Here is a 20,377-nt window from a genome sequence, read left to right on the forward strand (position 1 = left end):
GGAGTCCTAGCACAAACCTTAGGACCCTACCGAAGGGCGGTGGCCTACCTCTCTAAACAACTGGATGAGGTAAGCAAGGGATGGCCAGGATGCCTGAGGGCTGTGGCAGCAGCTGCAATTAACATTCAAGAGCCTCGAAAGTTCACAATGGGGCAGAAGATCACAGTCCTGGTATCACACACCAGCTCTGCTGTTCTAGAAGCCAAGGGAGGACACTGGCTGTCTCCACAACGATTTCTTAAATCCCAAGCCATCCTAGTGGAGCAGGATGATGTAGAAATGAAAGTTGCTAACTTTGTCAATCCAGCCTCTTTCCTCCAGGGTGGCGATGGAGAACGAGTTATTCATGATTGTTTGGAAACAATTGAGGCCACTTATTCCAGCAGACCTGACCTGAAGGAAGAACCCCTAGAAAAGGCAGACCATAACTGGTACACCGATGGAAGCAGTTTTGTGATCCAGGGAGAAAGAAAAGCTGGGTACGCTGTAACTACAGGAGAAGAGGTAATCGAGGCAGAAGCCCTACCAAGTAACACCTCCGCTCCAAAGGCAGAGATAATAGCACTGACCAGAGCTCTTGAGCTTTCCTGAGGGAAAAGTGCAAACATATGGACTGACTCCAAGTATGCCTTTGGGGTGGTACATGCCCATGGAGCCATTTGGAAAGAAAGAGGACTGTTGACATCTCAAGGAAAAGGTATTAAACATGCAGAAGAAATACTGAGGCTGCTAGAAGCAGTGCAGAAGCCAAGCAAAGTAGCCATCATGCACTGCAAAGCACACCAAAAAGGGAATACTGGTCAAGAAAGAGGCAACAGACTGGCAGATGAAACAGCTAAAAGGGTGGCCAGGGAGGGGAGGAAGGTGTCAGAGTTTGTTTTGATCCCAGATGGTAAACTGTCCATTGAGCAAAAAGAGCCAGAACCTGTGTATAGCACAGAGGATCAGACATTAATTAAAGACCTTTCGGGGAATAGGACAGGAAAGGGCTGGGCCAGGACACCGGATGGGAGATTAATCATTCCCACGAACCTTCTCTGGGCTTTTGTTCAGATGGAACAGGCAAAGACTCTCTGGGGAACAGAAGCCCTGTATCGAAAATTGGTTCAGGAGTGTATAGCACGGAAGTTATGCACCACGGTCGAACAGGCAGCCCGGCAATGTGAGGTGTGTCTTAAGGCTAACCCCAAAGTAAGAAGAGGAGTTAGACTGGGACAAATTAGCAAAGGAAATTATCCAGGACAAGAATGGCAAATTGATTTTACTGAGCTCCCAAGAAAGGGGGGATCCAGGTACCTGTTGGTACTCACTGACACCTTCTCTGGTTGGCCAGAAGCATTTCCCTGTCGCACAAACAAAGCACGGGAGGTTACTAAGGCAGTGTCACAAGAGAGAATACCTCGTTTTGGGGTACCTGCTGCTATTTCCTCAGACAGGGGACCTCATTTTGTGGCCAAGGTGGTACAACAGGTGAGCAAAATTTTAGGGATTGATTGGCAACTCCACACCCCCTACAATCCCCATTCGAGTGGGCAAGTGGAGAAAATGAACCATTTAATCAAAAACCAGAGAGTAAACATTGGACAGGAAGCAAACCTTCCTTGGCCACAAGCATCACCAATTGCCCTGTTGCGAATTCGAACTAAGCAAAGAATAAAGGAAGGGTTGAGCCCATTTGAAATCCTCTTTGGAAGACCTTATGTAGTGGGAACTATGGACCCTTCTGAACCAGGGCAGTTTAGAGAGGAAAGGTTGAACAAGTATGTTCAGCAGATTGATAAGAACCTGAGCATTGTTAACAAACAGGTGATTGGAACCAATGTGAGAGGGTTAGACAGACCAGTCCGTGATGTGGAACCTGGAGATTATGTCTGTGTCAGATCTCTTTCAGAGAGCCCTCTGGAGCCCAAGGGGACAGGACCATATCAGGTGTTATTGACATCCTTCACAGCCATCAAAATCAAGGAACAAGCTGCTTGGATTCACCACACCAGAGTCAAGATGACCTCAGCAAAAGAATGGAAACTCGAATCCCAGGGACCCCTGAAGCTCAAGCTGTATCGATAACTGTGATTTGTTTGTTGGTTGTTACTATTGAGGGATGGGAAGGCAATATGTACTTAAATGTTAGGCAAGAATTGGCTTTGCAAACTAATCTCTCTAACTGTTGGATATGCACTGAACTTCCTCGAGGCCAAATGAGGACCCCTTTATTTGGGGTAGCCTCAATGAATTGGACTTGGGGGCCATCAGACTGGGTGACTACACCTGATAGTAACTTCCACAATTGTCAGCATGGGAAAGAGAGCTCAGAAAGCCTGGGTCCAAAGTTTGACTTAAGAAAATAGAGTATAGGAATATACTGTTGGCTGTGAGAAAGGGGGGAATGGATGAACAGAAAAGTCTCATTAACAGAATAACAGAGTTGATAATTTTCTGCTTGTTAGCTGAAATGCTGGAATGCAGGGAGGGGGAGAAGGGTTGGCAGACAGCCTTTGGGTAGATAAGGAGTAAGAGGATTTGTCAGTGATTCACTTCTGTTAGTCTTGGACAAGATGATCTTTTGTATAAGATAAAGGACACCTGCATGATATGTGTACTTCTGCTGTTTTCAGCTAGATAAGCTGTGTATAGATAGGAAGCATCTGGACCTCTGTCATTATAGACAGATAACTTTCTGTATAAAAGTTTGCCCAAAACTCTCTGAAGGCACACAGGTCTTTTGAAATGATTCTACCTGTGTCAGGAGCCAGAATAGAAGCATGATACAAGAAACTTACTGAGTCTCTTGAGTGTCATTCTCTAAGTCAGTGGGATGGGAGAGGATGGGATGGGAGAGGATAGGAAAGGATAGGAGAGGAGAGGAGAGAACAGGATACAATAGGATTAACCAGGTTGGAAGAGCCCTTTGAGATCATCAAGTCCAACCTCTCACCCAGCACCATCTGATCAACTAAACCATGGCACCAAGTGCCTCATCCAGGCTCTTCCTAAGCACCTCCAGGGATGGAGACTCCACCACCTCCCTGGGCAGCACATTCCCATGGCCAATCTCTCTCTCTAAAGAACTTCTTCCTAACACCCAGCCTAAACCTCCCCTGGCACAGCCTGACACTGTGTCCTCTTGTTCTGGTGCTGGCTGCCTGGGAGAAGAGCCCAACCCCCACCTGGCTACAGCCTCCCTTCAGGGAGCTGCAGACAGCAATGAGGTCTGCCCTGAGCCTCCTCTTCTTCAGGCTCAGCAACCCCAGAGCTCCCTCAGCCTCTCCTCCCAGGGCTGTGCTCCACCCCCAGTGCCAGTGCCAGCCCCGCCTGGTGCTGAGTGCGGGCAGCAGGGCTGGGATGAGAGTTGCACTCTGGACCCCGTCCCTCCCGGCCGCTCTCTGACACCTCACCGCCCCCCTCCATTGCTGTCCCAATGCACATCCTGCACAGCACAGACTGCAAACAGCCAAGAGCTTCAGGAGCCAACCCCGCGGCCCCCAGCCCCGCCGGCACCCCCCTGCCCCTGGCCAAAGCCAAACAGAACAATTCCTCACCCTCCCCGACCCTGCCCCAGCCCCACGGAGCCCCCTGCCCCCCGCGCCCCTCCCGACCCCCAACTCCACACACGCCCCCGGCAGCCCCACGCAGCCAGAGCCTTCCCCGCTGCGCTGCCGCCGCCCTCAGCGCTCCCCGGCCCCCTCAGCCCCTCCCGCCCCGCCGCAGCTCACCAGCCGGCAGCTGCCGCTCGCCCGCCAGCACCTCCGGCACTTCTCCCGCGCTCCGGCCCCGCTGCCGCTCCCCACGGGGCAGCAACAATGGCGGCCGCGGCCGGCAGGGGCAGCTCCTGGCTGGGCCTCGGCAGCGCCCAGGGGGAGGAGCTGCCGCGCTCCCGCCGCCTCTCATTGGCTAAGGCTGCCCGGGCGTGGGCGGGGCTTCCTCTGCAGACTGCTCCCTGCTTCCGCTCCCCGTCCCACGTGGCCGCAGCAGCCGGAGGGGCCGGGCCGGGCCGGGGTCTCCCTCGCAGCGCTCTCTGCTCGCCAGCAGCCTGCCGGGGCCGGCGGCTCCCTGTGCGCTGAGCTCTTCCTCCTTCTCCTCCTTCTGCTGCTCTGCTTCGCTCTTGTCCCGGGGTCCAGGTGGGGTGAGGAAGTCTCTGGGGCTGAGTTGGGGGTCGTGGGGTGGGGATCAGGGAATGCTCACTGGTGGGCTGCGAGGGGTCGGGAGGGTCGCTTGGGTTGGAGCAGGGTTTGTGGGGCAGGGGTCGGTGGGGCTGCGGCGGGGGAGCCTCTGCAGGGATCTAGGGGGAATTGCTTCGGGGTCCGTGGAATCCGGGGGAGATCCGTGGGGTACGGGGTGGGGGTGGGTTTGTGGGGTCCGGGGGAGCTCTGCACGCTTGGCGCTTGGGGTCCATGCGGTTGGGGGAGGGGCACGTTGTGATTGTGTGGACCTCTGTGCAGCTGTAGGGGTCTGTGGTGTGTGGAGGGAGTGGTCGTGGGCTAGGGCAGAGGTGTGCAGGGTCGCTGGGCATCGTCCGTGCTGTTCTGGGAGGAGTCTGTGCGGTTGTGGGGCCGCCGGTGGGGTTGAGGTGGGGGCTCGGTGGGGTTCCTTGTGCTGCTGAATCCCCCTGCTCGGCCAGCTGCAGACTCCCTCTGGTTGCAGCAGGAGCCATTAGTGCCCTGCAGTGTTCGTGGGCAGCGTGGGGGCTGGGGTGCAGCAGAGGCTTCTCTGGGGGGTGGCTCTAGTGGAGCCCTGGGGGGTTGGAGACTTTGTGCTGGCAGCTGCTGTGCTAAAGGGCTGTGCCTGGGCTGTGGACTAGGCTCAGGGGGGAGCCCAGGCTATGCCCTGGCTGTACCCAGGCTGTGCCCAGGCAGTGCCCACGTTATGCTTTGGCTATGCCCAGGCTGTGACCAGGTTATGCTTTGGCTGTGCTCAGGCTGTGCCCTGGCTGTGTCCTGGTTCCTGATGTCAGTGATGAGGCAGATGATGCTCTTCAGACCACTCCTTATACCTCACCCCACACCCCAGGGCAGGAGTCACCTGAGCTCTCACTCCCTCTCTGTGCCCCCCTTCATCAGCTGCTGTGTGAGGGGGCTGCAGGGTCCCTCCCCACCCCTCCTCTGTAAGCCTCTCCCTTGGCTTGAGCCCTCCAGCTGATCCCAGCCTTTAGCCTCGGGGCCCTTCCATTCTTGTGCTCCTGCTTCCAGCCCAGGTCCCTCAGAGGCTTCCTCAGCCACCACATTTATTTTCCCCTCCCAGGGCCACAGGACAGCAAAGACTCCAGGGCCAGGGATGGGCTGGGAATGAGGGAAGGGCCTGGGGGTGGTCAGGCAGGAGTTAGGCCTTGTCCCCCACCAAAGGGGAAGGGCTCCAGTGCCCAGCTGGAAGCTGTGTGTGCAGGAAGTGCCAGAACCTGGCAGCACTGCAGGGGACCAAAGGAGTGAATTGTGCTGCAGCTCTGCATGTGGCAGCTGGGAGATGAGCAGCAGCCCCTGGGCACTGTGCCCTCCCATCCAACCTCATCCTCACTTTGGGGATGTGGGGTGGCAGCTCCAGGAGAACTGCAGAGAGAAAGGGGCAGGGAGAGAAGGCAACAAAAAACCCTTTGAGTTGAGGCTCTTTATGCTGCATGTGTGTGTGGATGGTGCTGGAGCTGCACCTGCTGTGTGTGTCTGTGGGCAGTGTGGTAGCTGGCAGGTGCCGGGCGGCTGCTGTGCTGAAGGGCAGCGGCTGGACTGAGGGCCAGGCGCGGGGGGGAGCTGTGGGCAGGCTGTGTGCTGGGTGCCGTGGGGGTGTCAGGCGTGGGTGCTGTGCTGAGCCTGAGCTTGGGAGCGCCTGGGGCTGGTGTCAGCTGTGGGGCAGTTTGGCTGTGCTGGGGGTGGTGGCATCCAAGGCCTCTGTGCTCTGCAAGCTCTTGAGGCACAAAGATTCCCTGGGGGGTTGCAGAGTGATTCTCAGTTTCTCTGCAGGCCTCCTGAGCACAGAAAGGCTCAGGGCAGGAGGAGCTTCTGCTGATGGTTGTTTTGTGCAGCCCTGGGTGTTGGATCAGTGTCTTGGCTGAGTTTGGTCCTTTCTCTTGTGGCCAAGTTGAGGTCCCTTTGGTTTTGGCAGCTGAGCACAGCTTGAGGCTTTTGCTGCAATGGTTTTTGTGCTGGCAGCATTGTGTGCTGCCAGCTGGAGTGCTGTGTGCAGCTGTGGTGCCCCCAAGAGGGGCAGGAGGTTGAGCTGTTGGAGGGGGTGTGTAGGAGGCCCTGGGGGTGGTGGGAGGGCTGTGGCAGCTCATCTGTGTGGGTGCTCTGTGAGAGTAGTGTCTGAGGCTGGAGATGAGAAGGCTGTGGGGAGAGGTTGGAGCAGCCTTGTGGTTGCTGCTGGGAGCTGCAGGAGAGCTGGGGAGGGACTTTGGTGAGGGGCTGGGAGTGATGGGCTGAGGGGAAGTGGATTGAAGGTTGAGGAGGGCAGATTTGGAGTGGAGCTTGGGAGGCAATAGTTTGGAGTGGGGGTGGTGAGAGCCTGGAGCAGGTTGGGCAAGGAGGTGCTGGCTGCCCCCTCCCTGGAGGTGCTGAGGGTGAGGTTGGATGAGGGCTTGAGCAGCCTGGTGTGGTGGAAGGTGTCTGTGGGCATGGCAGGGGGTTGGAGCTGTCTGCTCTTTGGGGTCCCTTCCAGGGCAAAGCATTATCTGAGTGCTTCAATTTGGACACTTAGCAGAAGTGCAATGAAGGGAACTTGAAATAAGGAAAGTTGTGAAACTGGCTCTGAGCCTGGGGGCTGGGGGTGAGCTTGGGAAGTGGTTCTGATCTTAGCTGCTGGCTCTTGAGCTTGGGAAGTGGTTCTGATTTTATTTTCTGGCTCTTGACCTTGGGGGCTGGCTGTGAGCTTGGAAAGGGGTTCTGACCTTAGTTGCTGGCTCTGGGCTTGGGGTGTGGTTCCTGACCTCAGACCTGTCTCTGAGGTCAGGGGCTGGTTCTTGAGCTTGGTAAGTGATTCTGACCTCAGTTGCTGGCTTGGGAACTGAGTCTGCACTTTTTATCTAGGTTCTGGACCTTAGTGGCTGTCTCTTGAGCTTGGGGGCTGGCTCTTGAGCTTGGAATGTGGTTCTGACCTTATTTGCTTATTATTGTGGTTATTATTGTGGTTCTGACCTTATTTGGAGACTTGATGAGGTACTTGGTGCCATGGGTTAGCTGTTTGGGTGGGTTGGATTGGTTGATGGATCTTGAAGGTCTCTTCCAACGTGGTTTGGTTTGGTTTGGTTTGTTGGCTTGTGAGCTTGGGGCCTGGGTGTGAGCTCTGGAGGGGGCTCTCAGCTTGGGAAGTGTTCTGACCTTAATTGCTGGTTCTTGAGCTCAGGGGCTGGCTGTGAGCTTGGGAAATGGTTCTGATCTCAGCTGCTGGTTCTTGAGCTTGGGGCCTGGATGTGAACTTAGGAGCTGGCTCTGAGCCTGGGGGCTGGCTCTGCATTTCTGATCTGGATTCTTGTGCTTGGGAGCTGACTCTGACCTTAGTTGCTGGTTCTTGAGCTTGGGGGCTGGGTGTGAGCTTGGCCCCTGCCTTGAATTGAAAATGTTAGAATTCAGGCAGTTGGAAGTTGAAGCTGAGCTGCTTTGCACTGCAGTGCTGCAGAGTTTGTGGTGCTCCAAAGGCAGATCTCAAAGAGCTGCTGCAAGAGTTGAGCTGAAGTGGCACAGTGCCCTGCAGAGGCAAAAGCTTTTCCCTGCCAGTCAGCCATTGGAATCATCTCCCCAGGGCAGTGGTGGATTGCCCTGCAGGGCAGAGTTGGAAGGCTCAGCTTGGCAGGGGGCTGGGCCAACTCCTTTCCAGTCCAGTGTCAGCTGGCAAGGTTGGAGCAGCTGAGCCTTGGGGTCCCCTGCAGCCTGGCATTGTGTGGCAGCAGAGCTGTGCTGCTGGTTTTGAGGGCACTTGGAAAGCTTCTGGAGCATTTATGCAGAGTGTGCAAGACATCCCTGAGCCTAGCAACTCCCTCAGCTCTCTTCAGAATGAACTCTGCAGAGCTGGAAGAGCTTTCCAGGAATTTGGCAGAGGTTTGGAGGAGTTTGGAAGGGATTTTGGTTCTTCTCCTCCTTGTCCTCTTCCTTGTCCTCCTCTGCCTCATCTTTTTCCTGCTCTCCCTGGAGGCTGCACTTAGACTCCTAGAATCCTGGAGTGGTTTGGGTCGGCAGGGAGCTGCAAAGGTGCTGCAGTCCAAGCCCCTCTGCAGTCATCAGGGACATCCTGCACTAGCTCAGGTTGCCCAGAGCCCTGTCCAGCCTCACCTTGAACATCTGCAGGGTTGGGACCTCAAGCCCCTCCCTGGGCAACCTGTTGCAGTGTTCCAGCAGCCTCCTGGTGCAGACCTTGTTCCTCACCTCCAATCTCAATCTGCTCTGCTCTGGTTTGCAAAGCCTGCAGGGACAGGACCAGAGGCAATGGCTTCAAAGAGTCCCTCTGCAGCCTTCTTGTAGTCCCCTTCAGGTACCAGAAGGTCACTCTTAGGTCTCCCCAGAGCCTTCTCCTCTCCAGGCTGATCACCCCCAGCTCCCTCAGCCTGTCCTGGTAGCAGAGCTGCTCCAGGACCCTGATTATTTTTGTGTCCCTCCTCTGGGCCTTCTCCATGAGGTCCATGTCCTTCCTGTGTTGAGGGCTCCAGAGCTGGCTGCAGTGCTGCAGGTGAAGTCTCAGCAGAGCCAAGTGCCAGGATGGCCTCTGTCCATCTCTGGCCATGCTGCTTTTGGTGCAGCCCAGGCTGCCCTTGGCCTTGTGGGCTGCAGGCTCCCCCTGTCTGTTCCTGTCCAGCTTCTTGTCCAGCAGCCCCCCCCAGTCCTTTTCTGCAGGGCTGCTTCCTATCCCCTCCTCCCCCAGCCTGTCCTGATTGTGAGGATTGTGCCAGGCCAGGGGCAGGACCCTGCCCTTGCTCTTGTTGAAGCTCAGGAGGTTGCCCTGGGCCCCCTCTGCAGCTTGTCCCCTTGAGCTCCTCCAACTTGTTCTGCAGGGTATTGCCTTAGGTTTCAGGAGGCAGAGAGGCTCTCTTTGAGCCTGGTAAAAGGAGTCGATGCCAAGCTGCAATGAGAGGGTTGGATAGAATTGGGCAGTTTCCATGGCTGTGCTGTTCAGAGCTGCATCCTACAGTGCAAAGCATCAAATCCACAACAATCCATAGTGTGCCTGGGCCACGGGAGCCAAGCAACCTCCCTAGGCCAAAGCTTCCTCCAGAGCTCCACCAAAGCAGGCCAGAACCCCAGGCCCCAAATGCCTTCCCCCTCCCCCATGCCTCTCTGCCCCTCCTCCCCCCATACCCAAGAGCTGCAGTTACAGATTCTGGTAGGCAGCTCCCAGGTGAGCCAGGCTGCTGCAGGCTGCAGTTGGCAGCATTGCCAAGGCCTCAAAGCTCCTCTGTAGAGAGAGATCCCAGAAGCTGTTCCTGGGAGCAGAGAGGAAGGGCAAAGGAGGTTGGAGATCCTGTGCTGTTCCTTTGTAGAGAGTGGGTGCAGGCCTTGGGGGAATGAACTAAGCTAGATGACACTTTGTGGTGTCCCTCTGGACTCTGCTGTCTCTTCTGGAGGTCTCTACTCTCTGGTGTAAGACATCCCAGTGCCTTCCACCCACCACAGGGATTCTCCTCCATGTTTTCATCCAGGGGCTTCTGTTGGGCCCTATTGGCTGGGTAGATGAGCCCTGGTGATGTTGTGGGACCCTGGGGACTCTGAGAGGGCAGCAAGTGAATGGAGATGGAGCAATGGATGGAGAGATGGAGGGTGAAGGCTGCAGGGGGTGGGAGGGCTTAGTTCAGCAGCTGTGTGGCTCTGCCTGGCTCTGGCCTACAATGGTGCTGGCAGCAGCTGACCCCAGAAGCTCAAAGCTGCAAACCCTGCCTGGCTCAGGACAGTCCCCTGTCCCCTCCTGACATGCAGCACAGCCCAAGCAGGCACTCAGGGATCCTAGCCACACAGCCCAGCCATAGCCCATGGCAGGAGTCACCTGAGGTCTCACTCCCTCTCTGTCCCCCTTCCTCTCATCAGTTGCTGCCTGAGGTGTCTGCAGGGTCCCTCCCCAGCCCTCATCTGTAACCCCCCTTGGCTTGGTGCTGTCCTTTCAGCCCTCCAGCTGATCCCAGCCTTTAGTCTCAGACCCCTTCCATTCTTGTGCTGCTGCTTCCAGCCCAGTTCCTTAGAAGCTTCCTCAGCCACAGCATTTCCCACTCCACCCTTCCAGCTGCAGTGGCAGTGGAGGTGAGGGACACAGGGCTATGGGACAGCCAAGGCAGCAGGGCCATGGATGGGCTGGGAATGAGGGAAGGGCCTGAGAATGGTCAGGCAGGAATTAGGCCTTGTCCCCCCAAAAAGGGGAGAGGATCCAGGGCCCAGGTGGCAAATGTGTGTGCAGGGAATGGCAGAATCTGGCAGCATTTGAGGAGCTGAAAGGAGTGAATTGTGCTGCAGCTCTGCATGTGTCAGCTGGGAGATGAACAGCAGCCCATGGGCACTGTGGCCTCCCATCCAACCTCATTTTTCTCTTGGGGCTGTGGAGTGGCAGCTCCAGGAGAACTGCAAAGAGCAAGGTGAGAGAAATGGTCAGGGAGAGAAGGAGGCCAAACTCTTTCCAGTGAGTCTCTTTGGGCTGCAGGTGTGTGAAGGGTGCTGGAGGTGTGAGGTTTGGGCAGGAGCCAGAGATTCCTGCAGCATCCCAGTGAGGGCTGAAGAGGTTTAGTGAGAAGCTGCCCAAGTCCCTTCCCCCTTTGCTGCATCTGCAGAGATCATGAAGCTCCCTTTTCAGTATTCCTAAGTTTGGAAGGGACCTCAAAGATCATCAAGTCCAACCTGTTACCACAGACCTCACGACTAGAGTAGGGAGGACACTACTGCCCACTGCTGGCTTGAACTCACGACCTTCCCATTAAGAGTCTTATGTGCTACCAACTGAGCCACCGTACCAGTGTGTGTGTCCTGAGGGCTGCTGTGATCTTCAGTTGGGGAGTGGCCAGCAGAGAGGTGTGTGCAGGGCAGAGCTGAGCACAGAGTGTGTGGGGTGGGGGCAGAGCCAGGGAGGAGAGCTGGGTCCAGAGCAAGATCTGCTGTCAAAGGCAGTTGCAGGCAGCAGAGGCCTGGGCAGGCAGTGGGAGGAAGCTTTAGGCAAGGCCTGGGAGAAGCTGTGTGGAGGCAGCTGTGTTGTGGTGCTGGCCTGCAGCTGTGTGCTGGGGGCTGTGTGCTGGGCAAGGAGCTGAGTCTGCACTTGTTGAGGCCTCCCATCTTGATCAGCCCTGGCTGTGTGCTGTGGCTGTGCTGCTGGGCTTGGGAGCTGCCCCCATCAAGGCTGAGCTGTGCTGCCTGGTCCTGGGCAGTGTTGAACCATCCCTTGCAGATCAGTGCTCTCCCCTGAGCCCTTTGCTTCTCTGTGTCAGGGACTGAGTGGTCTCTCAATCATCCCTGCCCCTGTGTGCTGTGGAAGAGCAGAATTTGCAGACCTGCCCCTTGGAGCAGCCCATCAGGTAAGAAACCCAGAGTGGGTTAACAGCAGGACCCCAGCCCCAAGGGCAGCTCCCAGCCTCCACCTCCTCCTGTCCAGCATATTTCACCTCTCCAGGAGCTCTGAGGCACATCAGGTGTTGTGGGAGTTGAGGAATGCTCCAGGCTGCTGGGAGTGTGTTGTGAGCAGGAGGTGATGTTTGGGGGTTGGGATTTAGAGGGTGGTGGGAGAAGGTTGGAGGTGGTTTGTTCTTCCTTGGTCAGTGCTGCTGCCTCCATTGTCTGAGCCAGGGGAGATCAAAGGACAGGGCCTGGGCCAGGAACCACCCTGCCAATGCCACCAGGCTCGAGCAGTGTAGGACAAGACCATGTGTAAGTCCCAGGGTACCTCAGGGCACTGATCACAGGAACCTGGGGTCTCAGCACAGATATTAGAGGTCTGTGCCCACACTGTGGCAGAAACTGAAGGTTTGAGGTCCCCTCTGCATTCTCTCCTCTAACTGGGTGTTGGGAGTCAGGGACTGTCATGACCCAGTCAGGATCTGAGGGTTTGAGGTCCTGGGCTCAGGTGCTTCCATCTTCCCTATTGCACAGCTGTGACCCCTTCCTGCCACAGTATGGCCTCACAGAAGGACCCAGACAAGAGCTGGGAGGAGAAGCAGCACCCAGAGATCAAGTTGGAGAAGCCAATGTGCAGTCCCAAGGTAGAGGAGGATGAGGAGGAAAAAGAGGACAAGATGGAGGATGATGCTGAGAATGACAACTATGAACAGGAGGATAATGATGATGATGAAGGTGACCAGGATGAGGGGGAGGAATGTATGGAGGAGGATGAAGCCAGAGCAGGTCCCTCAGTGTCACCCAAAGAGCTGAATCAGTGCCTTAAGTGTGGGCAGAGCTTCCCAGGTGGCTCAGAGCTAGTGAAGCACCACTGCCCACAGCCTGGCTCCCGGCCCTTCGTTTGTGGTGACTGTGGCAAGAGATTTCGCTGGAACTCCCATCTCATCCAGCACCGCCGCACCCACACTGGAGAGAAACCTTTCACCTGTGTCGCCTGTGGTCGCAGCTTCACCCAGCGGGGTTATCTCATCCTGCACCGCCGCACCCACACCGGAGAGAAACCGCTCACCTGTGCTGACTGCGGACAGAGCTTCACCCTGCGCGGCCATCTCACCCAGCACTGCCTCACCCACACTGGAGAGAAGCCCTTCTCTTGTGACTGCTGTGGCAAGCGGTTCAGGCACATCTCTACTCTTAGGCAACACCACCTCACGCACACCAGTGAGAAGGCCTTCACCTGCAGGGACTGCGGCAAGAGCTTCAAACACAGCTCCACTCTCACCACCCATCGCCGCATCCACACTGGAGAGCATTTGTTCCCCTGTGCTGAGTGCAGCAAGACCTTCACCACGAGTACTAAATTCATCCAGCACCAACTTATCCACAGTGGTGAGAGGCCATACAGCTGTGCCGACTGCAGCAAGAGCTTCACCTGGAAGGGAGACCTCACAGAGCACCGTCGTGTGCACACTGGCGAGAAGCCTTTCAGCTGTGCTGAGTGCGGCCAGGCCTTCAGCCATAAATGCTCTCTCATTGACCACCACCGCACCCACACCGGTGAGAAACCTTTCACCTGTGCTGACTGCGGGAGGAGCTTCAGCAACAGGAGCTCTCTCATTTATCATCGCCGCACCCACACTGGAGAGAAGGCGTTCACCTGTACTGATTGTGGGAAGAGCTTCAGCCAGCGGCAAAATCTTAGTCGCCACCGCCGCACCCACACCAGTGAGAAGCCGTTCACTTGTGCTGACTGCGGAAGGATCTTCACCCAGAAAGTAAAACCTCAACAGGCACCGCTGCATCCACACCAGGCAGCAGCCTGCACTGGAGGGGAGGCATAAATCCACCTAGAATCTGTTGGGTAATCGTGAACCCTCTGAGAGGGCCTCTCCAGCATCAAAATCTTCTCTTTTTCCTTTGCACTTCTCAGGGACTGGGGACACCAGCAGCAACAAACACCTCCTGCCCATCTGAACACCAATTATTGCTAATGAGACCAATTACAGTGCTGAGTTGGCATACCTGGAGCGCCCAGTGGAGCTGGGCAGGGGTTTGCCAGGGTCTGTCTGGTTCTTCCCCAATGCTTTGTGTCTCCCTGGGGTAAGAAATCCTCTGTCCATTGACCAATTGTCTCAATAAAACCCAAAAGTTACCCAAATCATGTCTGTTTGCTTTTATTTCAGATATCCCTGCCTCAATGCCTGAATTTTGGGGGCATTTGCTGCCAAGGGATGGGGTGGAGCTGTGTGCCCAGTTCAGGGAGGGGACGTCGAGGCTCTCAGAGGAGTCTTGAGGGGCAGCTCAATTGGGAATTGGATGGTCCTAGGAGTGACTTTTGGGATCTTTGGAGGGTGTAGGGGGAAGCTCATGGAGATCTTTGGAAGAACTCAGAAAGCTTCTGTTGGCTTTCCACTCTGGGGCTGGAACAGGTTGAAGAGCTGAGAAGAGATTAAGCTGCCTGTTCCCCCCAAAACAGAAGTGAGGGAAAAATAACACACACAGGAACCAAAAAACCCTCTGGGTTGAGATAAGGACTTGAGATAAGACCAAAAGAGTTGAATCCAAAGGAGATCCCATAATGCACACTAACCTGAGGCTGTTTGCAGAAAGAAGCACAGCAGTGAGCAGCAGCAGCCAGTAGTTAAACCCCTGCAGCCTTCCCTCTCAGCAAAGAGCCAGCATCTGAGAGCCAGAACCCAACAGCTGCAACCAGAACAGGAAGCCTTTCATGTTGCCATCTGAACTTCAAGCCCTGTAGTACTTTGCTCCAGCCAGCACTGTCCCTGTGAAGGTGGCATGAGGCAGGATGGTGTGGAGTAATGGCAGCAAATTATCAACTTAACCTTTGACATTCCCAAGCCCTCATTCTGTGCCACCTGCACCATGCCCAGCAGCAATCAGCAGCACACCTCAGGCACTGTCCATTCTCACTCCACAGGAGGTCTCTTTGCAGTACCCAGAGGGCTGCTCACTGCAGGTGCTCTGCAGCTCCACTCTGTTCCAGCACAGTCTGGATCAGTCCATGCCCAGTCCAAATGCTGCAAATGCTGGGGCTGTGTTTCCAGCTCTGGGGCAACTGAGTCCAGTGACTCCTTCCATGCCTCCAAGTGAAAGCAAACTGTGGCTTGCATCCCAGTACTCATCTTCCAACACATCCAGGTGTGGGGATCCTTCTGTCACACCAGAAACACAGATGGGTTCCACCCCTCATAGTTTGATGGTGTCAGAGCACTCTGGGCACCTGTATCTACTAAAGCTTTATCCTCTCATGGCTTCAACTTGCCAGGCCATTGGTTCTGTGTGGTCCAACAAACCAATTTGTCTCTCCCTTCCATCTGGTTGGAGGCAGAGCCCCTCTAATTCTGTCTTGGGTCCCTTGCATCTTGTGAAGATGCTTTGGGAGTCCCTTCAGGAGGACCAGAAGCAGTTTCAGCTTCCCTGCTCTTCTTCGGACATTTCCCACTGGAAACTGAGGCAGCATCTCTGGGGGGACAATTCCCCTGTAAGTCACAGACTCCTGCAGCCAGGACTGGATTGGGTTTTCCTTTCCACTTCCTCACGTCCTCCCCATGGTCACACAAGTAAAGCAGAGGGTGTGCTGTGCTGTGTGCCTCCCAGATTCTCTCCCTTGGACAGGGGAGCAGCTGCTCCTCATGGCTGAAACACAGGACTGTACAGGTGGGGAACAAAAACTTCTTCTGGAGCTGATGGAACTCCTGGGACAGTTCCTTCACAGCTGAAACACAGCCCTGGACAGAGGAGCAGAGATTTCCTTTGCCTTGCTGGGGCCTGCTGCTTGTTTCATCCACTGTTTATCCTTGGCCATCTTCCACAGCCAGAGATAAGAACCAAGCCAGCAGCCCAGGCTCTTTCTCTTGTTCCCATGGGAACCCTGATCCCTCCTGGTCCTTTGCAGGATCAGCTGCTTTCCTTGTAGGCTTCTTTATCCCTACAGGAGTGTTGTAGATGTGCCCTGGGGAATGAGCAGCAAGGATATCAATGAATAGATATATTGGTAGTCTATTGATATACAAACTATGCAGCAGGGGATTTAGTTTCTATTCACAGGCAGCAGTATTGGGTTGGTGGAACCACCTCTGCAGAACGTTTGTGCCTGGGCACTTCAGAGGAACCAAATGAGTTCTAGAATTTAGAGTTGAAACTGATTGGTGAAGCAGTGGGGGAGGGGTTTGTCGGTGACCGGCAAACCCTCAACCCAGGACAGTTTCAGCACTACCTGAACCCAAATTCTATAAAGCAAGGGTTTGGCTTCCTCATGAGCTGAGAACCTCATGAAATCTTTCCCTGGTGGTGTGTTTAGAGTCCTGACAGCGCAGCACAGCTGTGCCCTCATGAGGAAATAGAGAACGGCGCCGACCGCGTGGCTGTGCCGTGGGGTTGCTTCTTCTCCCAGAGCACAAAGGTCCTGGAGCCTCCCAGGGGAAGCTTCAGAGGCTTTTGCCGCTGGCTCCACGAAGCGCAGCACCTGGCAAAGGTTCCCCGCTCTGGGGGCTGTAGCGCTTCAGGACTGGTGGTGCACAGGGGCTGCCATGGTTTCCTCCCGTGGCGATGGCTCATGCGGCAGTTGACCCCACGCTCCACGGCACTGCCCCCAGCTGGGCAACAGTGGCAATGTGCAGCGAGGCCTTCTGGAGCTGCTTCAAGTCCCGGGCGAGGCGGAGCGTAGCGGCACAGAGACGCACGCAGGCATAGGCACGGACACCAGCGTGGGGGGCACTTGTTTACCAAACAACTCCTATTTACCATTTGCCCCAAAGAATACTGCTCCAGTCAGCACCCACTGCTAACACAATAATTAACCAATCAGCTGATACTTTGCCAAATGAGCATAAGCACACGCTGTAAACAGGGCAAACAAACATGTAGCCTGGGCCTTGTTTGCCATAGGGGTGGAAACATGCCCAGGCAGATTGCTTACCTGGACTCGGTGGTGCCAAGGTCCTGTCCCCCCCCCCAACTCCAGAAGGGAGGGGGGACAAAGGGGGTTTGAGTCACACACACAGAAGCATGTTCTGGTAATATTTGGGGCACAATCCTGGTCATAAGCACCATTCACTATGAGGGGCAGCTGATCCTGGCACAGGCTGCTTCTCTGACACAGCTGCCATGCCTGTGGCACTGTCTGTAGGTCCAGAGACCTCTTGCCCTTGAGCCCTCTGCACAGAGATGAGAAGGGCTCGAGAGGCATGGGCCAGGCCCAAGCACATTGCAGTGATTTCTGTCTCTCAGGAACTCCCAGGCTGACAACAGATTTTTCCCAAACCTTTCCCCAGCTGGGGAGGATTTTGCACTTGCTCAGGGCTGAAATTCCAAAGCACCAGAGGTGGCCACCAGTCTAAGAATTTGCCCCTTCCCTCTCCCACCCCCTGCCACTCCTCAGTATCGAGTATCTGGGCAGATCTCACAGTGTTTTCCTAGGGAGTGTCCTGTATTGCTCTGGATGGAACCAGAGCAAGCTGCCCAGCAGTGGACAGCACAGCTCTGAGCCATTGCCCTAAGCTAACACCCAGCACCATCAGCAGCACAAACAGGACTGAAACTCATCAGCCCCCCGAAAGCAAATCCATCAACACAGCAAGTGCAGCATCCTGCATCTGAGTCGAGGCAATCCCAGGCACAAATCCAGGCTGGGCAGTGACTGGCTGGAAAGCAGCCCTGAGGAGAGAGACTTGGGGGTGATGGTGGACAAGAAGCTCAACAGGAGCTCTCAGTGTGCACCTGCAGCCCACAAAGCCAATCAGATCCTGGGCTGCATCAGGAGAAGTGTGGCTAGCAGGTCGAGGGAGGTGATCCTCCCCCTCTACTCAGCCCTGGTGAGACCCCACCTGGAGTACTGCCTCCAGTTCTGGAGCCCCTATTCCAAGAGGGATGTGGAGGTGCTGGAACATGTCCAGAGAAGGGCCACAAGGATGATCAGAGGGTTGGAGCACCTCTCCTATGAGGACAGACTGAAGGAGTTGGGGCTGTTCAGTCTGCAGAAGAGAAGGCTCCCAGGTGACCTAATTGTGGCCTTCCAGTATCTGAAGGGGGCCTACAGGAAGGCTGGGGAAGGACTTCTCAGGATCTCAGGTAGTGATAGGACTAGGGGGAATGGAATGAAGCTGGAGGTGGGGAGATTCAGGCTAGATGTGAGGAGGAGGTTCTTCACCATGAGAGTGGTGAAACCCTGGAATGGGTTGTCCAGGGAGGTGGTCGAGGCCCTGTCCCTGGAGGTGTTTAAGACCAGGCTGGATGAGGCTCAGGCCAGCCTGATCCAGTGTGGGGTGTCCCTGCCCATGGCAGGGGGGTTGGAACTAGATGCTCCTTGTGGTCCCTTCCAACCCTGAATGATGCTATGATAGTGAACACACCACACCTGTTGAAGTGGAACTTCCTGTGCTGCAGTTTCCATCCATTGCTCCTTGTACTCTCCCTTGTACTCTCCTTGTACTGTAGGGCTCAAGTGAGCAGAGGCTGTCCCTGCCTTTTGCTTCCTCACCCCCAGCTCTCACATATTGATAGGCATTGATCAGATACCATCTCAGACTTCTCTTCTACAGACTAAACAGCCCCTGGACTCTCATCCTCTCCTCATCAGGCAGTACTCCAGTCCCTTGAGCATCCTCACAGCCTCTGCAGCAGATCCCTGTCCCTTTTGAGCCCAGAACTGGATGTAATAGTCCAGGTGGGGCCTCCTGAGGGCAGAGTAGAGGGAGAGAAGAACCTCCTTGGATCTGCTGGCCACACTCTTCCAAATGCACCCCAGCATCCCATTGGCCTTCTTGGCCACCAGGGCACATTGCTGTCCCATGCAGAACTTGCTGTCCACCAGAACTCCCAGGTCCTCTATGGGGCTGCTCTCTAACTATTTGTTCCCTTGAGTGCTGTAGGGTTCACATTGCTCTGGACATTGTGTGGTGCAGATCACCTCCAGTGAATCTGAGGCTCCCCAGAAATTGCCAGTGGGTTCCTCTTAATCACATGGATCCTGTTCCAGCAGGCACTAGTGCAGGAGAAGGAACACCAGACTGAAGAGAAGGAGAAAGGGAACTGAAAATCTCATCACCTGAATCTAGAAAGAAAGCCCTTGGTAGCAAATGTCAATTCTGGATTGATACAGAACACAACACAGAGAGCTGATGACAGCAACGGCTGGGGGTGCCCTGAGAACCCTAAGGAAGGGCTGGAGGGGGGAGGGCATTCACTGGAATTCCAATACCTGACAATACCTCTTGGACATACTGAGAATCACAGAATTGTCAGGGTTGGAAGGGACCTCAAGGATCATCCAGCTCCAAGCCCCCTGCCATGGGCAGGGACACCTCACACCAGAGCAGGTTGCTCACAGCAATATCCAGCCTGGCCTTCAAAGCCTCCAGGGATGAGACTTCCACCACCTCCCTGGGCAACCTGTTCCAGAGTCTCTCCACCCTCATGGGGAAGAATTTCTTCCTAACATCCAATCTGAATCTCCCCACTTCTAGTTTTGCTCCATTCTCCCCAGTCCTATCCCTACCCAACACCTTAAAAATTCCATCCCCAGCCTTCTTGTAACCTCCTTCAGATACTGGAAGGCCACAAGAAGGAATCCTTGGAACCTTCTCTTCTCCAGACTGAACAGACCCAACTCTCTCAGTCTGTCCTCATAGCAGAGCAGCTCCAGCCCTCTGCCTACCCTGGTGGCCCTTCTCTGGAGACCTTCCTGCACCTCCAGATCCTTCTTGTAATAGATGCTCCAGAACTGGACACAGAGCTCCAGGTGGGGTCTGACCAGGATGGAGCAGAGTGGGAGAATCACCTCCCTGGCCCTGCTGGCCACATTTCTTTTGATGCAGCCCAGGATGCAATTGGCTCTCTGGGCTGCAAGTGCACACTGGTGGCTCCTGTTGAGCTTGTGGATGAACACTTCCCTTAAGGATAATCCAGAATTAGAAGCACAGGATAGGGATGGAAGAGGCTCCTGATCCAAGCAAAAGATATTCCAAATGTGTCCAGAGATGCAACCTAACTGATTAGCAAACATTGGCTGCCTGAAGTCAGGTCACCTCTGTGGGAAAAACACTCAGGCTGTACATCCATCCAGGCTGTCACCATCCCATAATGAGGAACAAACACACAGGGTGGGCAGCACCAGAAGGAAAGGGAAAGTATTGGAGATGTGGCAGTAAAGGCAGGAAAAGATTACCCCTCAGCTAGTCAGGAATCTGTGCCCCTGGGGCAGTGCTCCCAAATACAACTGTGGCTGATCTGTGAGAGACTCCAAGTTGGGTCCAAGGAGATGTGAAATGGCACAAATGGGCCTCTGGTTGGCACAGCTTGGCCTGATGCTTTCTGCCTTGCTCAGGAGAAAGTGAAGCAGAAAAGGCCATGGTGAAGACCTCTGCTCTCCCAGTCCTCTGAAATAGGACTGCAGGTGCAGGATCAGCTTCCCAGGGAGGAGTGAAACAGGTTGCAGAAATAGCTGCTCAGGAAGGAATGGCTCCAGGCATGGTCTTTGCCTCAGAAGGAGGAGTGGGCACAGCACTGAACACAAGCTGCTGTGTTTCCATGGATCAGAGAGGAAGGACATCCATAGACATGGGTGAGAGATGGGAACAAAGCAGGATTGTGCAGGAAGGAGGAGCCAGCACAAATTCTGCACCATGAGGGTAGTGGAACACTGGAACAGGTTGCCCCGGGAGGGGGTTGGGATGCCATCCCTGGAGATATTGAAGGTGAGGATTGACAGGGCTCTGGGCAACCTGATGTAGTTGAGGCTGTCCCTGGGAAGGTCAGGCAAGGTAGCCTTTGGAGGTCCCTTCCAGCCCAGCCCATTCTATGATCAGTGAGATATGGGAACCAAGCAGATTCTGCATGAAGTGCAAAAGGGAGACACCACCTGG

General features: G+C 55.2%; 1 protein-coding gene across 1 annotated transcript in view; it reads left to right on the forward strand.

Moving 5' to 3' along the window:
• The window catches only part of LOC137457418 (zinc finger protein 208-like), a gene marked incomplete at its 5' end in the record, with an annotated part of 316,357 nt that extends 303,021 nt beyond the window's left edge, over positions 1 to 13,336 (forward strand). Inside the window, 1 exon segment of the mRNA XM_068169313.1 lies at positions 12,353 to 13,336. Coding sequence (XP_068025414.1) covers positions 12,353 to 13,336 — 984 coding nt within the window.
• Between the last annotated feature and the right edge of the window lie 7,041 nt (positions 13,337 to 20,377).

This window comes from Melanerpes formicivorus, unplaced genomic scaffold (assembly GCF_026170545.1).
Source record: "Melanerpes formicivorus ecotype bairdi unplaced genomic scaffold, bMelFor1.0.p_v2 SCAF_178, whole genome shotgun sequence".
NCBI lineage: Eukaryota > Metazoa > Chordata > Aves > Piciformes > Picidae > Melanerpes > Melanerpes formicivorus.